At 53.8% G+C, this 19,612-nt stretch overlaps 4 protein-coding genes across 4 annotated transcripts; 2 read left to right on the top strand and 2 right to left on the bottom strand.

Annotated features, from left to right (window-relative positions):
* Positions 1 to 668: 668 nt before the first annotated feature.
* On the bottom strand, positions 669 to 3,700 carry ColSpa_04596 (t-SNARE affecting a late Golgi compartment protein 2; the record flags this gene model as incomplete). Its single annotated transcript, XM_049270808.1, is given in 2 exon segments — positions 669 to 3,499; positions 3,511 to 3,700. 2 exon segments carry the CDS (start codon positions 3,698 to 3,700, stop codon positions 669 to 671), a joined length of 3,021 nt encoding a protein of 1,006 aa, XP_049126765.1.
* A 3,696-nt stretch (positions 3,701 to 7,396) lies between these two features.
* ColSpa_04597 (uncharacterized protein) lies at positions 7,397 to 7,582 on the top strand (the record flags this gene model as incomplete). Its single annotated transcript, XM_049270809.1, has 1 exon — positions 7,397 to 7,582. The coding sequence occupies one exon, from the start codon at positions 7,397 to 7,399 to the stop codon at positions 7,580 to 7,582; it is 186 nt and encodes a 61-aa protein (XP_049126766.1).
* Positions 7,583 to 7,797: 215 nt separating this feature from the next.
* ColSpa_04598 (uncharacterized protein) lies at positions 7,798 to 8,746 on the top strand (the record flags this gene model as incomplete). Its single annotated transcript, XM_049270810.1, has 3 exons — positions 7,798 to 8,200; positions 8,276 to 8,703; positions 8,729 to 8,746. The coding sequence occupies 3 exons, from the start codon at positions 7,798 to 7,800 to the stop codon at positions 8,744 to 8,746; spliced, it is 849 nt and encodes a 282-aa protein (XP_049126767.1).
* Positions 8,747 to 19,058: 10,312 nt separating this feature from the next.
* Positions 19,059 to 19,307, bottom strand: ColSpa_04599 (uncharacterized protein; the record flags this gene model as incomplete). The annotated part of the gene is made up of 1 exon (XM_049270811.1): positions 19,059 to 19,307. The coding sequence occupies one exon, from the start codon at positions 19,305 to 19,307 to the stop codon at positions 19,059 to 19,061; it is 249 nt and encodes an 82-aa protein (XP_049126768.1).
* Between the last annotated feature and the right edge of the window lie 305 nt (positions 19,308 to 19,612).

Raw genomic sequence — 19,612 nt, forward strand, 5'->3', positions numbered from 1 at the left:
GTCTTAATGGCTGGCCTTGTCGTGGTGGTCAATTGGGGAACACGGGATGTTGGGAAAATCTCTGCCAGCTGTGTCCCAGGAGTCAGCCCGTCCACTCGGACGGTTCGGCGCGGACGTTAGCCTGTTTGGGCAGAAAACGGGGCTGCTGCTACCCGTGGGAAGGTTAGGTACGAGGCTGCGGTGGCTTGTGCTCAACATAAAGTCCCCTGGGTTCGCGAAGCGCCGACGGCAAGCGAAATAACCTCGGTGCATGCGCATCATTGTTATATGTAGAGTACATCACAGTTTGAAAAAGTTCTTTGCGCAATAAAACCAACTCGGGATTGAATAATGAATGCTTGCGTGTATGTTATGTTCGTTGTATGAAGCGCCCGACGCTCATTTCCAAGTATCTGCATTCGCTTCCCTGGCACATCATCGAGTCCATGTGTGCGCACCCTGTTGTCTATCAGACCAATTTCATCCCGCCAACGAGTTCGCTAAAGTCCAATGCGTCAAACCATGCTGTGGGAAATGTATCGAAAGCAGCCAGTCCACCCGTAACTCCTGTCCCATTCGAACCCGAACAAGTACATCATTACGTCGTCAAGGAAGTCCTGCAGTTTGCCCTCTCCTCCTCTGCTCGTATATCGTACCATGCATGCACACATATGCGCTTCGTCGTAACCTCAAGACGGGCTTCCGTTGCTTGCCTCGCCTTCCGCTGCCACCTTGGCCGCCACCTCGTTCCACCACATACCGTGAGCCGCTCTGTCTACGGCTCCAACCTTGGATATCTCATCCAGCATCTCCCTAACCTGTACCGCAAATTCGGCCAGGCCCAGCCCGGCTAGCTTCTCATGCGCCGTCGTCGCCGCGTTGAGTTTCTCCTTGGTCGACCCGGCCGTCAGTCTGGCATTCATGTGACCTCGGAGTCGGGCCAGGAGAAGTCGCAACACCGGCTCCGTCGGTTCGACGCTCTTCTTCATCGAGTCTTGGCTTGCGTTCAGCACCTTGGTAACTAATGCCTTCAGGTGTGTCTTGGTCGCAGCTGGCATCGACCGCCCGCCTTCGAGGGCCGCCATGACGCCCTGCACTATTGAGCCCATGTTTTCGTGATCCGCTTCGAGAACCGCTGTGATGCGCGTTGCCTCCGTCTTCCATGGCGTGCGCACGTCCCGCTTCAGGAGATTCTTGCATTGAAGCAAGATGGCTCCCGTCGTGACGATTCGCTGAGAGGCGAGGGACAAACGCGTCATCCGCTTGTAGTCGAGGCCTAGCATCTCGGGCACTGTATCAACAGCGATAGGAGCTGGCTGAGTAAAACAGTCAACGAGCAGTTGTGCATAGATCTTGTCGTCTGTTGGCCGGGACTTCGGGTGGTTGATGCCCTCGGGGTCTCGTTTGCGGGCTTCAGCCAGGACCTTGGAGCGTGCTGCTCGCCACGCCGCTTCTGCGGCGTCCAATCCGTGTTGGCCAGTCTCCAAGGCAGTAGCGAACCTCCTCTTCTCGTACTCGGGAGCGGATTCGATAAGCTGTGGCGCTGCAGTGGAGAACATGTAATTGACGTAATCGCAGAGCATCAAATCAACAAACTCTGTCAGCGCCTCAACCCGATCAACCAAACTTCCATTCTGAAGCTTGTTGTCGACCAAGTCCTTGACCTCGTCATCGCGGAAAGGTGCACACAACTTGGGCAGGAGAGACGCCATGGAGACAAAGAACTTCTCGTAAGAGAAGCTTCCCATCTGGAACTGGCGCTCGGCCACCTCCGTGTCCAATATTTCGCCTATCGTGTTGTGCATGTAGGCGCCTGCCTTCACCAGCCGTTGCAGATTGTCCTTGAAGTACCTCATCATGATGATGAAATATCCAAAGCTGGCGTCAAGGTTGTCTTCCTCCATACTCACCCGCATGCCTGCGAATAGGGGTATCTGAAGGGCAGTACGGTGCTCCCGGTACTCGCTGGCAGGAATGCGGTACTCTCGGTTGATGGCCAGCTCATGAACCACGATTCTGTTGTCAGGCAGCAACCCACTGAAGCCGGGTTTGAACTCAATGGGTTGCGGCTTCGTGTGCCCCTTGGCTGGCGTTGGCGGCGGCGTCAGCGTCTGTGACTCGGGTGACACGAGACTTTCGGCAGTAGCAGAAGCCTCCCCGGGAGCGTTCTCGGCGACGCGAGGCTTCATGTCGCCAGTGGGCTTCTTTGCCGCCCGCGCCTTGCGTGCTTTGCGGACGGCGTCTGCAATCATCTTCTTACCCCTCTCCTGGCCGGCGAGCTTCTTGATCCGCACAATGAGCTGAACTTGGTTGCTCTTGATACTCTCTCGATATTGCTCTACGGCAGCGTCGTCGGTGCTTTCCTGCACTGTCTGCAAGATCATGTCTAGCTCGACAAACTGTAAGAGCATAAGCTGCACAAGAGACTCGGAGTCGCGGGACTTCCACGCAAGAAATGCGTTGTAAAAAGTGGCGTAGATCTCGGGCAGTGCGCTCCGCAGAGTTGGTGGAGGAGTGTAGTTGTTGGCAGCAGTCAACCGCGACATGATGTTCTCGAAAGATATTAGGAGATCTCGGGCCTTCGTCACGAGGTCCTGCAGCTGGGGATTAGCAAGGTCATTACGGGGCAACGGTTGAGGCTGTAACAATCCAACCTGTTCCCTGTCCCCCGTGCCGTCCTTGTTGCTCAGGACCTGCGTGGGATGGCCTAGAATGAGGAAAGCGCTGAGGAATGTACGGACGGCGGCCATCTCATCGACTGACCCCGTCTCGCCCTCCTGCAAACCACAGATCCGCAGAATGCGCGCGGTGCGTACGAGGACCTTCTCCTGACCCAAGAGCTCCAGGACCTCGTCAAAGGACGTGTCCCGCACGCCGTCAATGGTGAGCCCCAACTCGGAGAACTCAGCGACGGCCCTCTTCCTCATACGGCTCTTCCACCACCACTGCAGCCTTGCGGCCGCGTCATGCTCACTCAGCAGCGGAGCATCGCTGTCGGTCGCGTTCGAGGACGTCTCGGTTGGCTTCCGCGACATCAGACTCTGGCCGCGCGCCCTCTTCGAGGCATTACGGTTCTTGAGCTCCTCCCGCCGGCGCTCGGCCTCGGCCAAACGCTCCTCCATCTGTATGCGGAGCTTGACCAGCTCGCGTTCTCTCTTGTCCTTCATGGTCTCCGCCACGGCCTTGGCCCTCTTGACCTCCTCGGCACAAGAGGCCACGATTTCGGCCAGATTCCTCTCGCGGGCTTGCTGGGCGGCGAGGGCTCGTTCTTCGGAGAGGGAGGTATCGCGGTGGGTGGCTTTGGCCATGGCGGCTCTCAGACGAACCTTTTCGGCGTGGGCAGCTCGGTCCGCGAGGCGAGCCTTTCGGTCTTCTAGGAAGGACGTGCGCCGGAGGTGCTGTGCGATTTGCTTGCTCTGGGGGCGCCATGGCGGGTGAAGGTCTGGGTCGAGGAGCAGCGGGAGTGGGCCGAGGAGATGGAGTTGCGGCGTGACGAAGCGGCTGAGTCCTTGCGACGAGCCTGAGACGGACGGTAAAACCGGGCGGCGATGTGCGGAGGCGGGGTGAAGATGCGGCCATCATCAGCATCGTCTATCTCCTCGTCGGAGTTCGGGGGCATGGACAAGTCAACATCTGCTGATTCCATGGTTGACGATGGCGAACCGACAGACTCCTCCAGGTTGCGCGAAGGGTCGGTGAGGTCTGCCGAAGGGCGACGCATGGCGACGGCGTGCCTGGCTTGTTGTTTCGGGGTTCGAGCAGTTGTTGTTTCGCGGGCGTAAACGCTGATATAGTAATGCTCGACCAGCTGCGGAACGATGGTCGTAGTCGTAGGCTCAGGAGCCTTGTAGAAGACGGGTTTTCAATCCAGTCGAGGAGTGGTACGGTATTGCGAGCGCTGTTGTGGTGGTGGTAGTCCTTGTCTTGTTATGAACGAGACTCGCTGCGTCGGCCAAAGTGGATCGGCAAAGAGACTGAAGCCTAGATGAGAAAAGCACCAGCAAGCGAATGTGTTTCTGGCGGCCGCGGGTAACAACAACAACAAAAAAGAGGTTGTGAAAAACGACGCTCTCGGACTTGAGCCCAAGAAATAAAACAACAGGGTATAAGACAGAACCGAAGGGTTTGGAACAGCGCGTCTGGCGAGTAAAAGGACGAAACGGTGCGGGATGTAGTGATGGGAATCTAGGAGGTTTGCGGCCTTGGAAGTCAAAGAGAGGGAGTCGTAATCATGGCTGGCCGCTGGGCGCGTAGTGCAGGTCGCAGTGGCTGTTAGGTAGTGCAGGTGCGGGAGCAAGTGCAGTTGCGATGGCTGGGTGGGCTTCGACTGGGCTGGGCTGGGCTGTGGTCGGGTCGGAAGGGGTGGGCGGAGGGATGGGAAGCCTAAGCACCAGACAAAAAAAGACCCAACGGGCTGGAATGACGGAAGCTTCCAGTTTCCCATGCTCACTCTTCCATCCACGCTTCTCGTCCCCGTCCTACCGTGCTGACCGAGCATTCACGCCATTGCTCAGGATCTGCAGATATGACAAACAGTGCATCACCCACCAATCTCCACTAGCGTATTTCCCTCTTCAGGGACGCCAGCGTCTTAGTGTCCTACCACCATCTCCATCCATTGATTGCCCTTTCGATAAGGGACTTATCCGAGGGGGCCGGCGGAAGACCCGGGTCGGCACAGCCGTTCGCTGCTTAATCGAATCGTCATCTCTCGAGCTCAGTTGCTTGTGTCCTGTTCCATCATCCAGCCCATGACTTCTAAAAGTCCAGTCGTTTCCCGCGGCATCTCCAAATACCCAGACCGTCGAGGTCCCGGATAACAGGAATCAGGTGCAAGATCGCAGACCAAGCCGAATTAGGCAAGGCGTTGGCGTCATTATCTAGCGATGATGCGACTTCCGTCACGTGGAAGGCCCGGCCCCGTGGACAACCACCACCGGCCGCCATGGACACTCCCAAGCGGCTGTGGCGCCGTCCGGACCAACCTTCTCCTCGACCAAACACACGGTCGTCCGTCTCGTGGTAGTCTCAACGGCTGGGCGTCTCTTAGCCAAGCATACCGCATATACTATTACGACATGGCCGTGGCCCGCGTGTGCTGGTGGACTAACACACAAACATGTTAGGCTTACGATCGGCATGGGGGAATTCGTCCTTCACAGCCACCATGGTACGTTGGCAGCCATGTGGTCTCCGATGGCTTCGGTACAAAAGTCTTCATGTCTTATCAAGGCCACCGAAGCCGGTGTTCCCCTCGGTTGCTATTAGCGAATTCTCCAGGAGACCATGGTATCCTTAATCAGCTCAGTAAGAAGTAACAATGGCAAAGTCTTCCGGGATGCCTCAAACACCAATTCTACCTGAAAGTGCTTACGAAAGTGAAGCTTCTTACCAACTAAGGAGTGAAGGGAAACCGTCGGGCTGTCGGGGACAATGTTTCCTCTGCAATAAGACCACTTTTGCTATCTTCCAACTCAGCACTTCAATGTCAATGTACTGAAGCCGAATGGCAGTGAATGGGATACCATCGTACTTGGTCTCCCGGCGCCATCATGCCTGGGTCGTAAAAGGAAGGACCTAAAGCAGTCTCAATTGCCGGTGCCTTTGGTGATCGGTCTTGCCAAAAAAGATATATCTCGCGCTCCATCAATACCTGTCACTCCTGCCTTATATCAAACAAGCTGTCCGGATGGTCCATCTATTAAATCTCATCCTTCCTTTTCCGTGGACGAACATCTTTACTTCTCCACATTGACAGGACGCTTGTTCCTCTCAGTTAGATTAGTCGTCCAACCACGTAGCCCCCATCAAGCCTGCCCAAGCCTTCTTTCAGTATACTCTCTCATTTTCAACCTTATCCTACCTTAACTCTCCACTTTCCTCTTGTTATTTCGTCCTGCCATTCTTTCAGATTACCGCTCTTCGTCGTTGTCTGCTGCTTGCCCACACGCCTTCCGCATCAAGTTGTCTTCGAAACAGCGCGCTAGGGCCGTATGCTCTTTGAGGTAAGCCTCCTGTCACTATTTTCTTCCTACCAGCCAGAGGATGTTCTCCTCTCTATTCTCTTGTGCTTCTATGGCATACTAACGAGCGAGCGATCACCAAGTGTAAACCCTGATCAAAGCAGAACCACATCCTCTGTACAGTGAGTGTCACTCCATGTTTATGAGGTCTTCCTTCCACATGGTACAGTACTGACATCAATCAAGTTAAGGACACCTCTATCGTCCCAAGAACCGTGATGTTGGGCAACGGCTGTGCGAGCTTCTAGATCGAACTCTGGGACCTCTGCCCTCGTTCTCACTGTGAAGAGTGTTCCAGACTACACACTTCACCCAAACTTGGCAGATATGGATGAAATCCCGATAGAAGCATTGCTCCGCGTATGCGGCGATGCTCCAGTAAACAAAGAGCTTGTCGGCATTCTCAAACCCAACCTTCGACTGGAGATATTGAGGATGCAGGCACATCGTTACGCGGACACAATGCATTTGTCAATTCCCTTTTGAGCAGAGCACGCATTCTATCGGCCTGGGTAGATACCCAGTCAAAAGATATGGAGTTTCCACCGGCTGTTGAATACATTCTTCGCTTGGAGAATGTTTACGAAGACGCACAAGAACTTTCAAACTTCGTGGCCGTTCCCGGACTCAGCAAAGTCTTCGATCTTCAATCACCAGATGACATGGAACTGTGGCGGGAAAGGATGATAAAGGCTCTTCTTCGCTCGCTCGACCACAGAAGAAACCGCACAGAGTACACCAGAATCTCAACTCTTTCTCGGTACAAGAAGATGCAGGAAGACTTGCACAGAATCAACGTAGCTGAGATGGAAAATTCCGTCAACAATGCAGCAGAGAATTCTAAGAAGATCGAACTTAATTTGAGATGGCAGACGGGCTTATTGTAAGCTCTGAAGAGTGTCTCGGCCTCCCTTTGGACGCTTCAGCAGATTTCCTCATGTGCAAAGAGCTCTCAACAGTGGATAAGAAGACAATCCCAAGATACAGCACCCATCTCTTGCCTTATCTTGGTGGCATCAGTCTCATGGTATACCAAGTCAACGGCGTAGTCAGCATCTTACTTCACCTCCTGGAAAAGGTTCCGAACTTTGCGAAATACACGACTACAGCCGAAGAAGAACTTCTACACACCGAGGCACGCAGCTTACTTGGCAAGTATCACTGTCCGATGAAAGGTCTAATTGTGGCTGATACCACTGCTTTCGGCAAAACAATATGACCCTAGTAGCGATGCATTTCATTTTGGTTCTCTTGACGACGAGAAAGACAAAGACAGGCGCCCAAGTCTAATCTTGTGTCCCAGTGTTGCAGTGGCGAAACAGTGGATCGACCAGATTCGAAAGCTTTTCAAGAACTGGCTCGTCATCGCCGATGTTGGCGAGAGCTCTGCCAGGATGCATGTTATGCAAAGTTCGCGTGAGTGGAAGCAGTCTTGGCCCAAGCATATTCGTTGGATCTGGAACAAACAAGTCACTGCCAACGGGGAGGATCCTCGCCGTGTTGTTCTCGTCACGACCTACAACGCCTGGCAAGCGAGGTCTGCCAAGGAGAAGTCGAAGGACTCGCTATTCAACCAATAGGATCGGTTGTTCGAGATACTGGTCAATGACGACGCACATCACATCAAGGAGGCGAAAGGTAGTTGGTACCTCGGAGCGCTCCTGGTTCAGGCTCGCATGAAGTTAATCATCACGGCGACCCCTTGCATGATATCTCTATATGTGAGGCTCCAACACTCGAAAGGGAGACCCATGACACTGACGTTAGCTAATAGGAATATATTGCATTTGCCAGGATGATCTGGACCGCGCGGGCAGCTCACCTCAGTAACGATGAGAAAGACATGATCCGCCTTATTGAAGAACATGGGTACGATTCGTTCTCAAACACACTCCGCGTTGTCGAAAATCTCCGAGGATACAGCGTCAAGATCTGCAGAAGCATGGTGGTGATGCCCGCCGTTGTGAAAGCCATCGTCAACTCAAAGAGCGAGATATCCTGGGAGTCGAAGTTCCAAGTGTCCAGCTCTTCCGCCATACTTCGTCGCGCAGGAAGGTTCACTATCTATAGGCGAGAAGGTGAAAGAGGACCAGTGAGCCTAAAACATGTCCTCCCGTCGATCAGATCGTCATCGGTGGCCCTCTCTTTGAACCCCATCTCAAGCGCCGCGTTCAAGAGGAACTTCTACGGTACAAGACGTAGGTCTTTATTTCATTACGATGGAATTCATCATTCCAAGGCTGCTAACTTATCATGAAGTAAGCTTACCATAGTGACAAAGGACTGGCAGCGAGAGGGCAAAGCCAAGTCTGATCATCCGCCGCCCGTGCTCAAATACTACAGGTACATGTTGATGCTGGCTTCCAGCTTTCCCGTTTACCAGATGACCGTTCTTCTCGAGCGAGTTGGATCTGGGACAACATTCGACTACGTCGCAAAGATGAGGAAAGCAAGTATGGATCTCACGCATATCTCACCTCTGTACAGAGATTTTGATGACCCCGATCCGGTGACGATGTTCCAGCATCTGAGACTAGTTCTCAAGGGTGGTCCGCAGATCCAAGAGTTGTTATCGACCCTTCTAGAGAGCGTTTTGCCGTACGAGGATCATCTTATACCCACGATCATGATCACATTGGCGTCCCCTATCCTCGCGTTCGTTACCGAACAAGTGCTTCGAGCACTGCGAATCCCAACAGCGGTAAGATACGGAAACATGCACACAGATACAGGCATGGAAATAATTGCAAGCTTCCGTTACAATGAACCCAACTCGGTGTTAGTCCTCATACAAATGTACACCAACAGTCGAGAGGGCATCAACTTGAACGGGGCAGCACGTTTTGTCGTGGTGTTTGAACCTGCCTGGAACGGACCCATCGAAGACCAGACAATCCATCGAGTGCTTCGTGTTAGTTCAATTAAGTGCTGTGAAGTTTGTGGCATTCGAAGTGGAAATGGCCGCTAAGTCCAAACTCGCGCAGCATGTCATTGAATCCAGATCAATCGGCATCGTCCGCAACGATACGGTCAAGCGAAAGATTTCTCAGAGCCACGATCCTCCTTCAAGTCCAAACAAGCGTAAGCGAGCAAGGTTCCTTGGGGAACGGATTCGACAACATCGGCTCAGTCAAACGCGAAATCCATTGGGAAGCAACTGGTCAGAGAGCGGGATAATGGCATGCGTCCTGTGCCTTTTCACGGGGACCTCAAACATTTGGAGACGATGGAGGAACATGCCAATCGATACCAGAGGCTCAGTGTCACTGAAGGCTTTTCTTACTCTTCGGAACGCGATCTACTAAGAAGGAGCATGGCAGCGAACTCAACGTCGTTCACTGTTAAATCGATGCTCGAGAATCTCTCCTTGCCGGAGCATGCGTACGAGGCTATTCACAGCATCAGAACTGGTCTTCCGATGAATAAATGGCGCTTGTGTCCTCAACCTGATTTTGACGAAGTTGGCATAATTGCATTGGAGGAAGCAATGGAAACACTTCAAAGAGCCGGAATCAACTTGGCGGACAACGAAGCAATGCCTCCCAAGCACCCGGAGATCCTGGATCCGGTCACGGCACCAGACTACGAACGTCATCCAACGAAGTCCTTACCGACCCGGCGCAATACAGTCACATTTACCAACAAGCCATTGCAGTCTTTGGGAGACAACGTCGTTGAGACTGTTGCCACTGCGGATCTGCGTGACACAGCTGCCAATGGAGATGTGGACTCAATACCCCGACCAGTCTCGTGGTACGAGCGAGAAGTCACCGTAGATGAGCAATGGACTTGGTTTCCAATGTGTGGTGACGATGCTCAGTGCGGATTGAACGCGATTGTTTTGTGCATTGGAGCTCAGTACCCAGACGGTCCACAGCCGACACTTTAAGATCTCCAGGCAATTCGACATACAGAAGGGATTCAAACAGGTTTTTGGCCACTGGTATCGCCATCGCGGCAGCTAACACAGCATGGTATTCTGTGGACCAAGTCGCTGCTATTCTACAGAACTGGGGTGAGGTGCAAAGGCCATCTATTCTTTTTGAGTGCTGTATCATCGAGCGGAGTGGGCGCATTTCCTCGATTCCATCGCCTAATGCATCCAAGCCGGGATCAAATAAGCTATACATATACTACGATGATTTCAACGTCCATTACGAGGGTGTGAAGAAGCGAAATGCTTAAACAGAGCCCAGCATTTGCGGATTGCCTACGAGACCGAATTGGTTGCCCAGCGTAATCTTGTTCTTGGCTTTCGGCCGGTATGGAGATGATCGACTTTGGAATTGGAGAATTGGAGGAGGTTGGTTCATTGGAGATGGAAAAACGGGAGGCACATTGGTTCAGCTTGAGGGTTTCATGATGGTTCTTTTCGCTTTCATTTTACAGATTGAGCCGTGGGGCAATGATTTCATGGGATGGTATGCCAAAACAGACCGGGAAAAGAGAGCTCTCACGTATGCAGACACAAACGGTCCATAGTTTGCCACGATACGGACAATATTGGACAGTTGCTTTCAAGCCAGTGGGTTCTATATTCAGTCCGGATTCCATGACTGCAAGGGCAACTTGGCACTCGATGCTACCCGTAACACACCGACCGGCTTGTTTGGGAATATCGGGCAGTGGCCTCGCCTTAGATAACCAAGGATACGAAGTCTTACCCCCTAAATGATGGGGAGTGTCTGAGGCCCTGCCGATCTCGCAATTGCAAACGCTTCAAATCTTTCCAACTCCAGCACTGGTCGCTGCCGCCTTAGTGTCGTTAGCAGTACCTCTCCAGCGCGTGAACAGTGTTGTCATACTGCAGCTTCGACGGTGGGATAAGAGACTCAAACACCGTGTAAATCGTACCCGGTACTTGTTGACCGTGTGGACTAAAGAGCTACCGCCGATCTGGGGAGATCTTCCTGAGCTGTGGTGAACATAAGTTTCCAAGGCCTGTAAGTAAGGGCCAATTACTTTTGTCTGATTGAGACGTGTGAAGGGGGGTGGTTATAGCTTACCCATTGAAGGCAATCATGTCATTACCCCCAGCGAACTAGAGACCCCAGTAATGATGGCCGTCAGACGTAGCAGACCATGGAGATGATCCACCAATCTCAGAGTTTGAGATGGTTAACGCGGTTCGATGCAGAATTGCCAAGAACTGTGTGCTGGCGACCGATGAGGGAGGTCTTGACGTGATCAATCCATACCAAGTCGGCTCCATTGAGGATAATCGCATCACCAGCCTGACGTCTTCGGCGCGTTGGATTGGTGATTGTCACCCAAGTATGTGAGTGTTAGAGATATTATTTGTGAATCAGCGTACTGGAAGACTTACATCACTTGTCCTTCTTCACAGCGGTCTGGTAACCAGATCCAGTACCACAGGGAGCACAGCCGGTTCCCGAGGTGGTTCCCTCGTGCCCAATAGAGTATTTAGCCAGTCTCCAAGTTGACCATAACTAGAGGGAGGTCAACCATGAGTGTCTAGGAATAGCTTCGTCTGCTTTGCTTGTCTTATTGCTCGTTCTCTCGTCTTGCCAGCTTGCTTCGTTCGGCTTCACTGTCTGCCCGCGTCACTTCTCGGCGTTGCCGACTAATACACCCATCTCGCCTGCCAGGTCCGACACTGCTGTCGGAAGGACGGTGTCAATTAGATTTCGTTATGTATCTTGTTACTGCACAAAAACTCCCTGAGCGTACCTTCCTCCATTCCACCGCATCGGACAACGGCAACAGCACAACGGTATACCATCCGGCGTTGTTTCGGCAAAGCAACCCCATTCCCTTCCTCTTCGGTTCGGAAACATTGCAGCCGGTGGTCCTTACTCGAGCCGTGAACATAAACCATCATGGCAAGCACGTCGCCAGATTATCAGCGGCCCCGCAGCCAACAATTAAGCCTCTTGCTTGAGCTGGCTCTGGTTTCTGTGTCGTTTAGAACTTCTAGTTGGTGCAATTGTTCTCAAAGTGAGTGTTGAGTAGCTATTATCAATGCCTATGGAAGTCCGAGCCCGATCTTCCCGAGTTCTCGAGAGTCTCTTGGTGATCCATTCTACCATAGTAGTTAACGCCGGTTGATGCCAAGCCCAGCCGGCATCGAAGGTGGTACAGGTAGATGTTGACCTCGGAGCGACTTACACTTGCCACGCCCTAAGCACGAAACATCTCGAAACACGAGGGCACACTCTTCAGTCCATCAAAACAAGATTCAATCGTTCCATGACATACGGGGAACCTACATTTCCAAGTCGGAAACCCTGCCGTGAACCGCCCTCACCGGCGGCGACATCGGCGATCCTCGGCGAAGTTGGTAGCCTGGACAGTCTGTCAACGGGGAGACGTTGGAGCAACGGCTCCGGCAGCCAGTCCCGCTGCGACGCCGACGTCTTGATTACTTCATGTGATTGGCAAGGGGAAGGGGAGGGAGGGGTGGAGATCTCGAGACGAAACTCACATGGGCTCGTCACATGATCGCTCACGCGCCCCCTCCGGCCAACAATTACATCTGAGGCGACCTCAATCCAAAATCGACGTGAAGAATCGCTGACATCATAGGTCGTCCGACCAAATGCTCACCCGTCCAGTCCATGGCTATTTTCAGGAATTCCGGGGGTGGTGTTTGCAATGCCAACGGGCACGCCGAACTCTCAGCGTGTCATGAGCATTAATTGTAGAGCATGGAAGGGCCCCATGTCTCATCCGATGTAGCCTTCATCCACTCCCGGTGGGTTCTTCCCGGCTGGCCCATGACTTGCATAGCCGACTCGTCAACGCTCCAACGGGGCCGAACTGAAGGAACATGGAATCATAGGCAAGCATAGGTATGAGGCTGAAGCATGTCCGGCGATGCTTGATATTGAGCGCGATTCGTCTTGAGTTTGCTGACTTCATCGGACAGGGGCAGGGCCACTTGGTGTTCCCCATGAGGGTATCCCGGCCTGATGGGACCATGATTTGCGATCAATTTTCAATTGAGGCCGCCCTGCTTAGGGACAGCCCCTCCTGGCAAGCCCTCAGCTAAGAAACAGTCGTATCGGAGCTCTCCTGACGGAGCAGACTCCGGCGAAAGATGGTTGGTGAGATTGTGGCGATAGCCTCAACAAAGTTCAATTGTTGCTTGATCAAAGATAGGTCAAGAAGCAGACGTATGGACAAAACATGAGGCGAGACACACTCGATTGACTCGGCTCGATGTCACTCCATACATCCGATATCCCGGTCGACGCGGGTTGGGCGCTACCGTCCGATTCATCCCCAGGCCCGGCCCGGAGAAATTGCAGTCGCCAGTGCAGAGGTGCGGTACGTATTGAGTACTGAGGACAACGGGCGCGCGAAGAAACCGGAGACAACCCCCCGGATTGACTGCCCGCCGACTGAGCTCAAGAATGAGCGGGCAGAAAAACAGAGACCAGGACCCTGCTCCGAGGGTGCTGCGTTGGGTTCAGTGGTGGGGATCGGTGGATACGAGAAGCGTTCTAGATTGCAATGGACGCCAGCGTTGCAAGTTTCGGTGTGTGCCCTGGAACGGTCTTCCCTGAAGAGTAGTGGGTAAAGGCCTGGCAGCGCGCACCATGTAATGAGCCCAAGGCGGTTGCGATAGGCGCCATGGTGAGACGAGCGGTGCGGGGGATAGCGGAAAGGGTTCAATATTTGGGATGTACCTAGGTAAGCACCGTAAGGCAAGCTAAGGCGGCCGGCTGAGCTACGCTGTTCAGTTGGCCATTTTCCCTCATGGACGAAGGATCGGAGCAACAAGTCGAGTTTTGAAAATTCGCTTATTTTATCGATTAACGGGATCGACGGTTTGTGTGCGCGATGAATGGGCGGTCGAGAGCAGCCCGCCGCTAAGCACTGCAGGGTTAGCAAAACGTGGCGTGGTGGTTGAAGCAGCCGACAGACGACGGTGCGCGTGAGGCGTCTCACCTAAGACAAAGACGACGTAGATTTGGTGGTGTTGACTCCTTGTCGAGAGACTCGAGTCAGCGCGTCCTCGGGACGATCGCTGCCAAGACGCAAAGGACCGCGAGGTCTGCTTCCCAAAGAGAAGCCACGGCGGTGCTCAGAGTGATGACGTTTTGATTACGGGACCGACACCGGTAGGACGGAAACCTTACTGGTAGTACAAAGTCTGCGTTGAAGAAAAAAAGGGGGGAGAGGTGGGCTTAACGTACTATACACAGGCGGTGTTGGATTCATGACGAAACAACAAGACCATTTGGATGCATAACGTATAGGCATCCGGAGTAATGGCAGCGGCAGAAAGAGAGAAAATCAAGGGTCCATTTTGCTTGAGCTCATCCGTGTGAGAGTCGGCTTGACTGAAGAGAAAAAAAAAAAAACCAGCGCAGGCGTTTCGACGTCCCAAGCGGACGGACAACACTTGGCGAGTGGTGTCAGCACGCTACAGTTCAAGCCAGTCAAGAGGTATTCGTTAGAGCGGCCACTATCAGCTTCCCTGCCCCAACATGATTGAACAGCTGAACAGCTTTGCGAACCGACAACCCTGCAGATAGATCGGGACTTGAGTCACCTTGACCAGGCGCTATGCAGCCCCAGAAATGGGCGTGTTGCAGCAAACACTCGACGAATGGGGACAGCCAGTCACTGACAGACGGTGTCTTTGGTCGCATGTCGGAGGTCGAGGCAGGTCGGAAACGTTGACACCATCCCAGCAACTTACGACTTCAGGCCGGACTAGTCTGTCAGGACGGAGGCTAATGGGGTGGTGGGCGGCTTTGCGAGTAAGACGAGTAACGCTCCAAGTCGGCACCTGACGAGTGCGCCAGCGGACTCAAAATGTCAGCTCATTTACTACGACGGCGTACGGCGTTAGCGGAGGCGGAAGTGAGGTTCCGGTAGCTAAATGGCCCTAGGCAGCTACGGGAACCGGCCGACACGGCGAAGAGGGTGGTGCAGAGCATCCGTGGAACATCTTCGCCGTCTACCAAGTAGATTGTTATTGACCAATTAGTTCAGTTAACGAGGGGCTGCGGGCCGGTTTTGGTATTGTGATTTAATGGGGGTGCCGTCTTGCGTTGTTGTGGTGGCAGTGGGACCCCCTGGACCCTGACTTTTTGCTGCGATACGTGAACCGGCTGGACGTATCATTGGCGAGATGCTGTACGGTGCCGGAACCCAGCGGATGCTGCTGCCGCCGCTGCTGTCATAACCTGTGCTGCACAGACGAAGAATAGTAGGCTGTTGGATATAGGATGGAGCCACGCCCGACGAAGATGCGAGTCTCTTGTTTTTTTTGTTCTTGTTTTTTTTGTGTTTTTGTTCTGTGGTTGCGCGTCGCCATCCTAGGTTACAGGGAACGATGGCACCGGAACGGTCAGCGGGACGCTTGCAATGCTGGGCGAACACTAGTGATCAACGGGGGGTGGTTATTTCCCTGGAAAAAACAAACTGGTCCTATTCGTGTCGGTGAGAGGAGACAAAACAGGGCGGCTGTCAATGCCGCATGGATGGGATGGGGGCGTGTGTGTGTGTGTGTGTGTGTGTGTGGTGGGAGGGGATGCGGAGTGAGTTGGGGGTGTTGCGACAGAGAACTGCGCTACGCCCAAGGAAACCCACAGGCTGGAAGTGGGATGAGCGGGCGGAAGCCCGAAAGAATGGATGGGTAGACGGACGAGATGTGGGAGTGAGGGAGACAGTGTGGAATGGGAGATGCCGTATTTGGCAACTGTTGTAAGACGAAGGGGAGAGAGGATGGGGGGCGCAGACGGGGAGGACGGATGGGAAAAAAACGAGAATGCAAAAGATGCAGAATGCGACAACGAACGGGTGGGTAATTTCCCATGAGCAATTCGCATCGGCTTCACATTTCAGCATTTCGGGGCGTTGGTGCACAAGAGGCAGGGACGAGGAGGAGGGCCAAGAATGGAAAACTTGGAGAAGACGTGGTGGACTTGGACGCCACGGGAAGAAATGGACGGGGACCCGATGCAATTTGCCCGGAATGGAACCTGGAACTGGAAAACGCGAAGGTCAAGCCCGCATCGGAGCTGAAGAGGGAGGGACAGGTCGTCGTGACTTTTCATTCTCGGGACGGAGTACTGTACTGTACCTCACGGAGTACCTACACTCGCTCCTGCCATGTTGTCGTACAGGATTCTAGAGGGACTACCCTACCTACCTAGATGGGGCCGGCCAAGACCCACGAGTCCGACGACCTCACGTGCCGGGCATTTCTCAACTGGTTCCTTCCACGGGAATTCTGTTTCCTGTCAACTTGGAAGGTGCGGATGCAAATTTCCACATCCTCTATCGAATGCATGGATGGGAAGGCACACACCCAGCACACCGCACCTGCCGAACTCCCGGCCTCGTGCCGAGAACTTGGTACAGACTTGCACGATGTCTACCTACCTATGCCTCGTGTCTCCCCTGAGTTCTCCTTGTGCGGTTTGTCTTAGCATATTGAGTAAGATCTGGCATGCCAGCAAGCGACTTGGGAACCCTGGAACGAGACTGGCGGCTGCCCAGAAAGAGAAATGTTTACCCATCTTCTGAGGCCAGCCTATTTCCAGATGGCCGCGTCCGCCTGGGTTGCAAATTCGACTGATTCTCGTCGTCCCTTCTTCGTCTTGTTGGCAGTCGACGTGGGAACTGGATATGAACCAGGGATGTGCTACTACGTTCTAGCCTGTCAATCGACGCGGTTGCTTTCGGCGACATTCCGGCGTGACGCCCCCGCGTTGAATGACTACAGTACGCCCCGCGACGAGGTCATGTTCTCGATAGAGTCGTGGAAAAGCAGGTTGTGTGCATGTTTCGACTCCATCTATCGACGGCTAATCGTCAGGCGCACGAGTCGAACAGAGTTGAAAGAATAGTTCTAGACCTTCGAACATGACACCAGAGTTTAGAGGGGATGGGACAGTGCCACGCAACCTCAAAGATGCCCCCCTGAGGACTCCAACTGGTATACTTTATGAGCTGCCTGGTCCTCTCTCTTGTGCCCAGGAGCCCCGGCCAAGAATGTCAGCTGAAATGGACGACGGGTACCTGACCGTTCGTAATGTTGGACTACGTCATTCCCGAAAGCAAGTCTGCCAGGGGGCGGAAGGGGGGTGCAGAAAGCCCGGCTTGGAGAGAAGAAATATTATCAGCTCCAACCTTGCTGCCTGCTGTCAGTGTCGGTGCAATTGCCCGACACTTGAGCTGAAGGCCTCCTTTCAACTCAAACAGACGCAAACTAAAGGCGCCGGTGGACGGGAATTGCGACACCATGATAGCTCCGCTAGAGGTTGCCCGAAGGGCGAAGAGTGAGTGGTGGGAGGAGAGCAGGAGCAAGAGAGCATCTCAGTGAGAGAGACACGTCGCTGCGACCAATGCTCCCACACTAAGTGGGATGCGGGCGCGCGATTGGCTGGCTGGCGGCGTCGAAAAGGGGTCCAGACTCGCCCACAGTTGGGATGATGATGCTAGATTGCTAATCGACATGGGCCCTATGACGTCTGCACCAATGCAGACCCCACTGCTCAAATAAAGAGTGAGATGTGAGAGAGCTAAGGTAAGGTACAGGGGAGGTATCTTTTAGTTTCTGGTCTCCTTTCCCCAAGTCTTTTTTTCTTCTTCTGTGGGTTTGAACCTTCTACAGCCGCGCTCTGGCACCTGGCTTTCCGAAAAAATACAGCAAAGGCCACCCACCCATTCATGAGAGTTCGAGTCGCTGGGGAGTGGAGAGGGGGAGGGGAGGGCGACAGTGTCTGTGTGTGTGTGTGAGAGAGAGAGAGAGAGAGAGAGAGAGAGAGACAGAGTGAGTGAGTGAGTGTGAGAGAGAGAATGAGGAGGATGATGCTTGCTAATAAACAGATCACTACCATCCTGTCGCGTGTCTCAACCACAGAAATCATGAGCTTGGGCTTGCACGCCTGGTGCGTGTGTGCCCTGCATTTCCGCAGGTCTCGGGGGCTTGCCCTGTCCCTGTCTCGACGTGGGCGTAGATATGTGTATGTGTATGTGTGTGTGTGTAAATGTGTGCGTGCGTGTGGCATTCGCATGGGCAAATCCAGTCGTGCGAACAGGGTTGCTACAGGTCCGTTCTGGCTACTGTCGACTGGCGCTTGCTTGCCTGTAGGTGTTTGTCTGGTGCTGCTTTTGCCCGTGTCGTTTCTGGACTCGACCTGAAGATCCGACCGGACAATCAGCCTTTCTAGCCTCTCATTGTCGGAGGCGAGGGCCCGGACTTATCCAGTGTTTGAAAAAGCTCCGGCGACGCGGTTCCCAGGCGAGAACAGAGAGGGTACAAAAGCAATACAAGTCGACGTTCAGCTTTGCGCCATATCTCATCTCTGGGGAACGCACAACCGAGCATGTGGCCAGTCAGAGGGCACGATGCGACCCCGTCAAAGGAGCGCCCCCCATTCTATGACGAAGTGGACGGCAAGACACCCTGTGGGAATATAGAGTCGGGCTCGGACAGTGTGCGAGCAAGCTCATTCTTTTGCGTATGTTCACTTGGCAGGAATCCGGCGATGCATTCCCCAGTTCCTCTCAGCCCCATGCCGTTTGGATATTATACCTGCGCCTGGATTCATGTACGAGCATCTCTGACTTGGAAAAGGGAGAAGCGCGCCGCTGGAACCATGGGTACGGGCCGGGCACTGTACATTCCGGATGGTGCCCCTGGACAGCTGTCATTCGAATGCGATGGCATCGTAGTTGACTTCGGCGGGCATTGTACCTTGTGTGTCCCACGGTCGATAGATAACGCATAGTTTATAGCCTGCCGGTGAGTGAGGGACTTTGTCATGGTACGGTCAGCACCGCCCATCTGGCACCGTTTTTCTCACCAATCTTGGACAGCATGCCACATGATGCGCTAGAGATTGGCACAGGTCTGAGGTCAGGGTCTCCGCCCACGAACCCCAATCCGCCGATCATTGCCGCCTTGGACGACACACGACCTCATCGGACATGACACCCTCTTTTCCATCCTTTCCTCCTCCACTCGGCGCCTTGCTCTCGCGCTGCTCTGTTCCGCCCCCAGCACGCCGTGTCGTTAGCATTGTTTGGGTTTTGGGACTCGGCGCAACTCTACGGACACCGGTCCCGTCCCTACAGCGTCTTGTCGGGTCGGTGGATGCTGGGAAATCGTAAAATGTCCATGGGGTTTTCCCACCGGTTACGGTCCATTTCGCCAACCGCTTCGGACATTCCAGCTACAATCCACGACTTGAGCTGGCCACCACCGCCCTTCTCAGTTCTCAGAGACTGAGACCACACCCACTCGCCGCCGCCACCTTCCACTGGCTGTTGTGGTTTTAGCGATCTTCGTTTTGTAAAACCGCCTGCCCACACCACCATCGCAGCAAAAACACCGGAAAGGAGACTCATGTACCGTCTGCCCCTGGATGTTCGAACTCCCATACACGCAATATCAACCAAGACCAACCCAGAAGTTCAGAAGACAACCAGAGGACAAGGCCAGGAGAGAACAGCCCGCAACTCACTACACTTGTTCCATGCTTGCACCCACACCCAAAGATCCCCTTCCTTGCCGCCAGGGGTGAGCCCCCCCTTCCCCTTCCATCGTCCTCGCAGGCCTGGACCCTTTTTTTTCTCTCCTCGCCAACCTGCTCTACTGTATGTACTCGCCTTGTCTTTCCCAC

This window comes from Colletotrichum spaethianum (genome assembly GCF_022836535.1).
Source record: "Colletotrichum spaethianum MAFF 239500 DNA, contig10, whole genome shotgun sequence".
Taxonomy (NCBI): Eukaryota; Fungi; Ascomycota; class Sordariomycetes; order Glomerellales; family Glomerellaceae; genus Colletotrichum; species Colletotrichum spaethianum.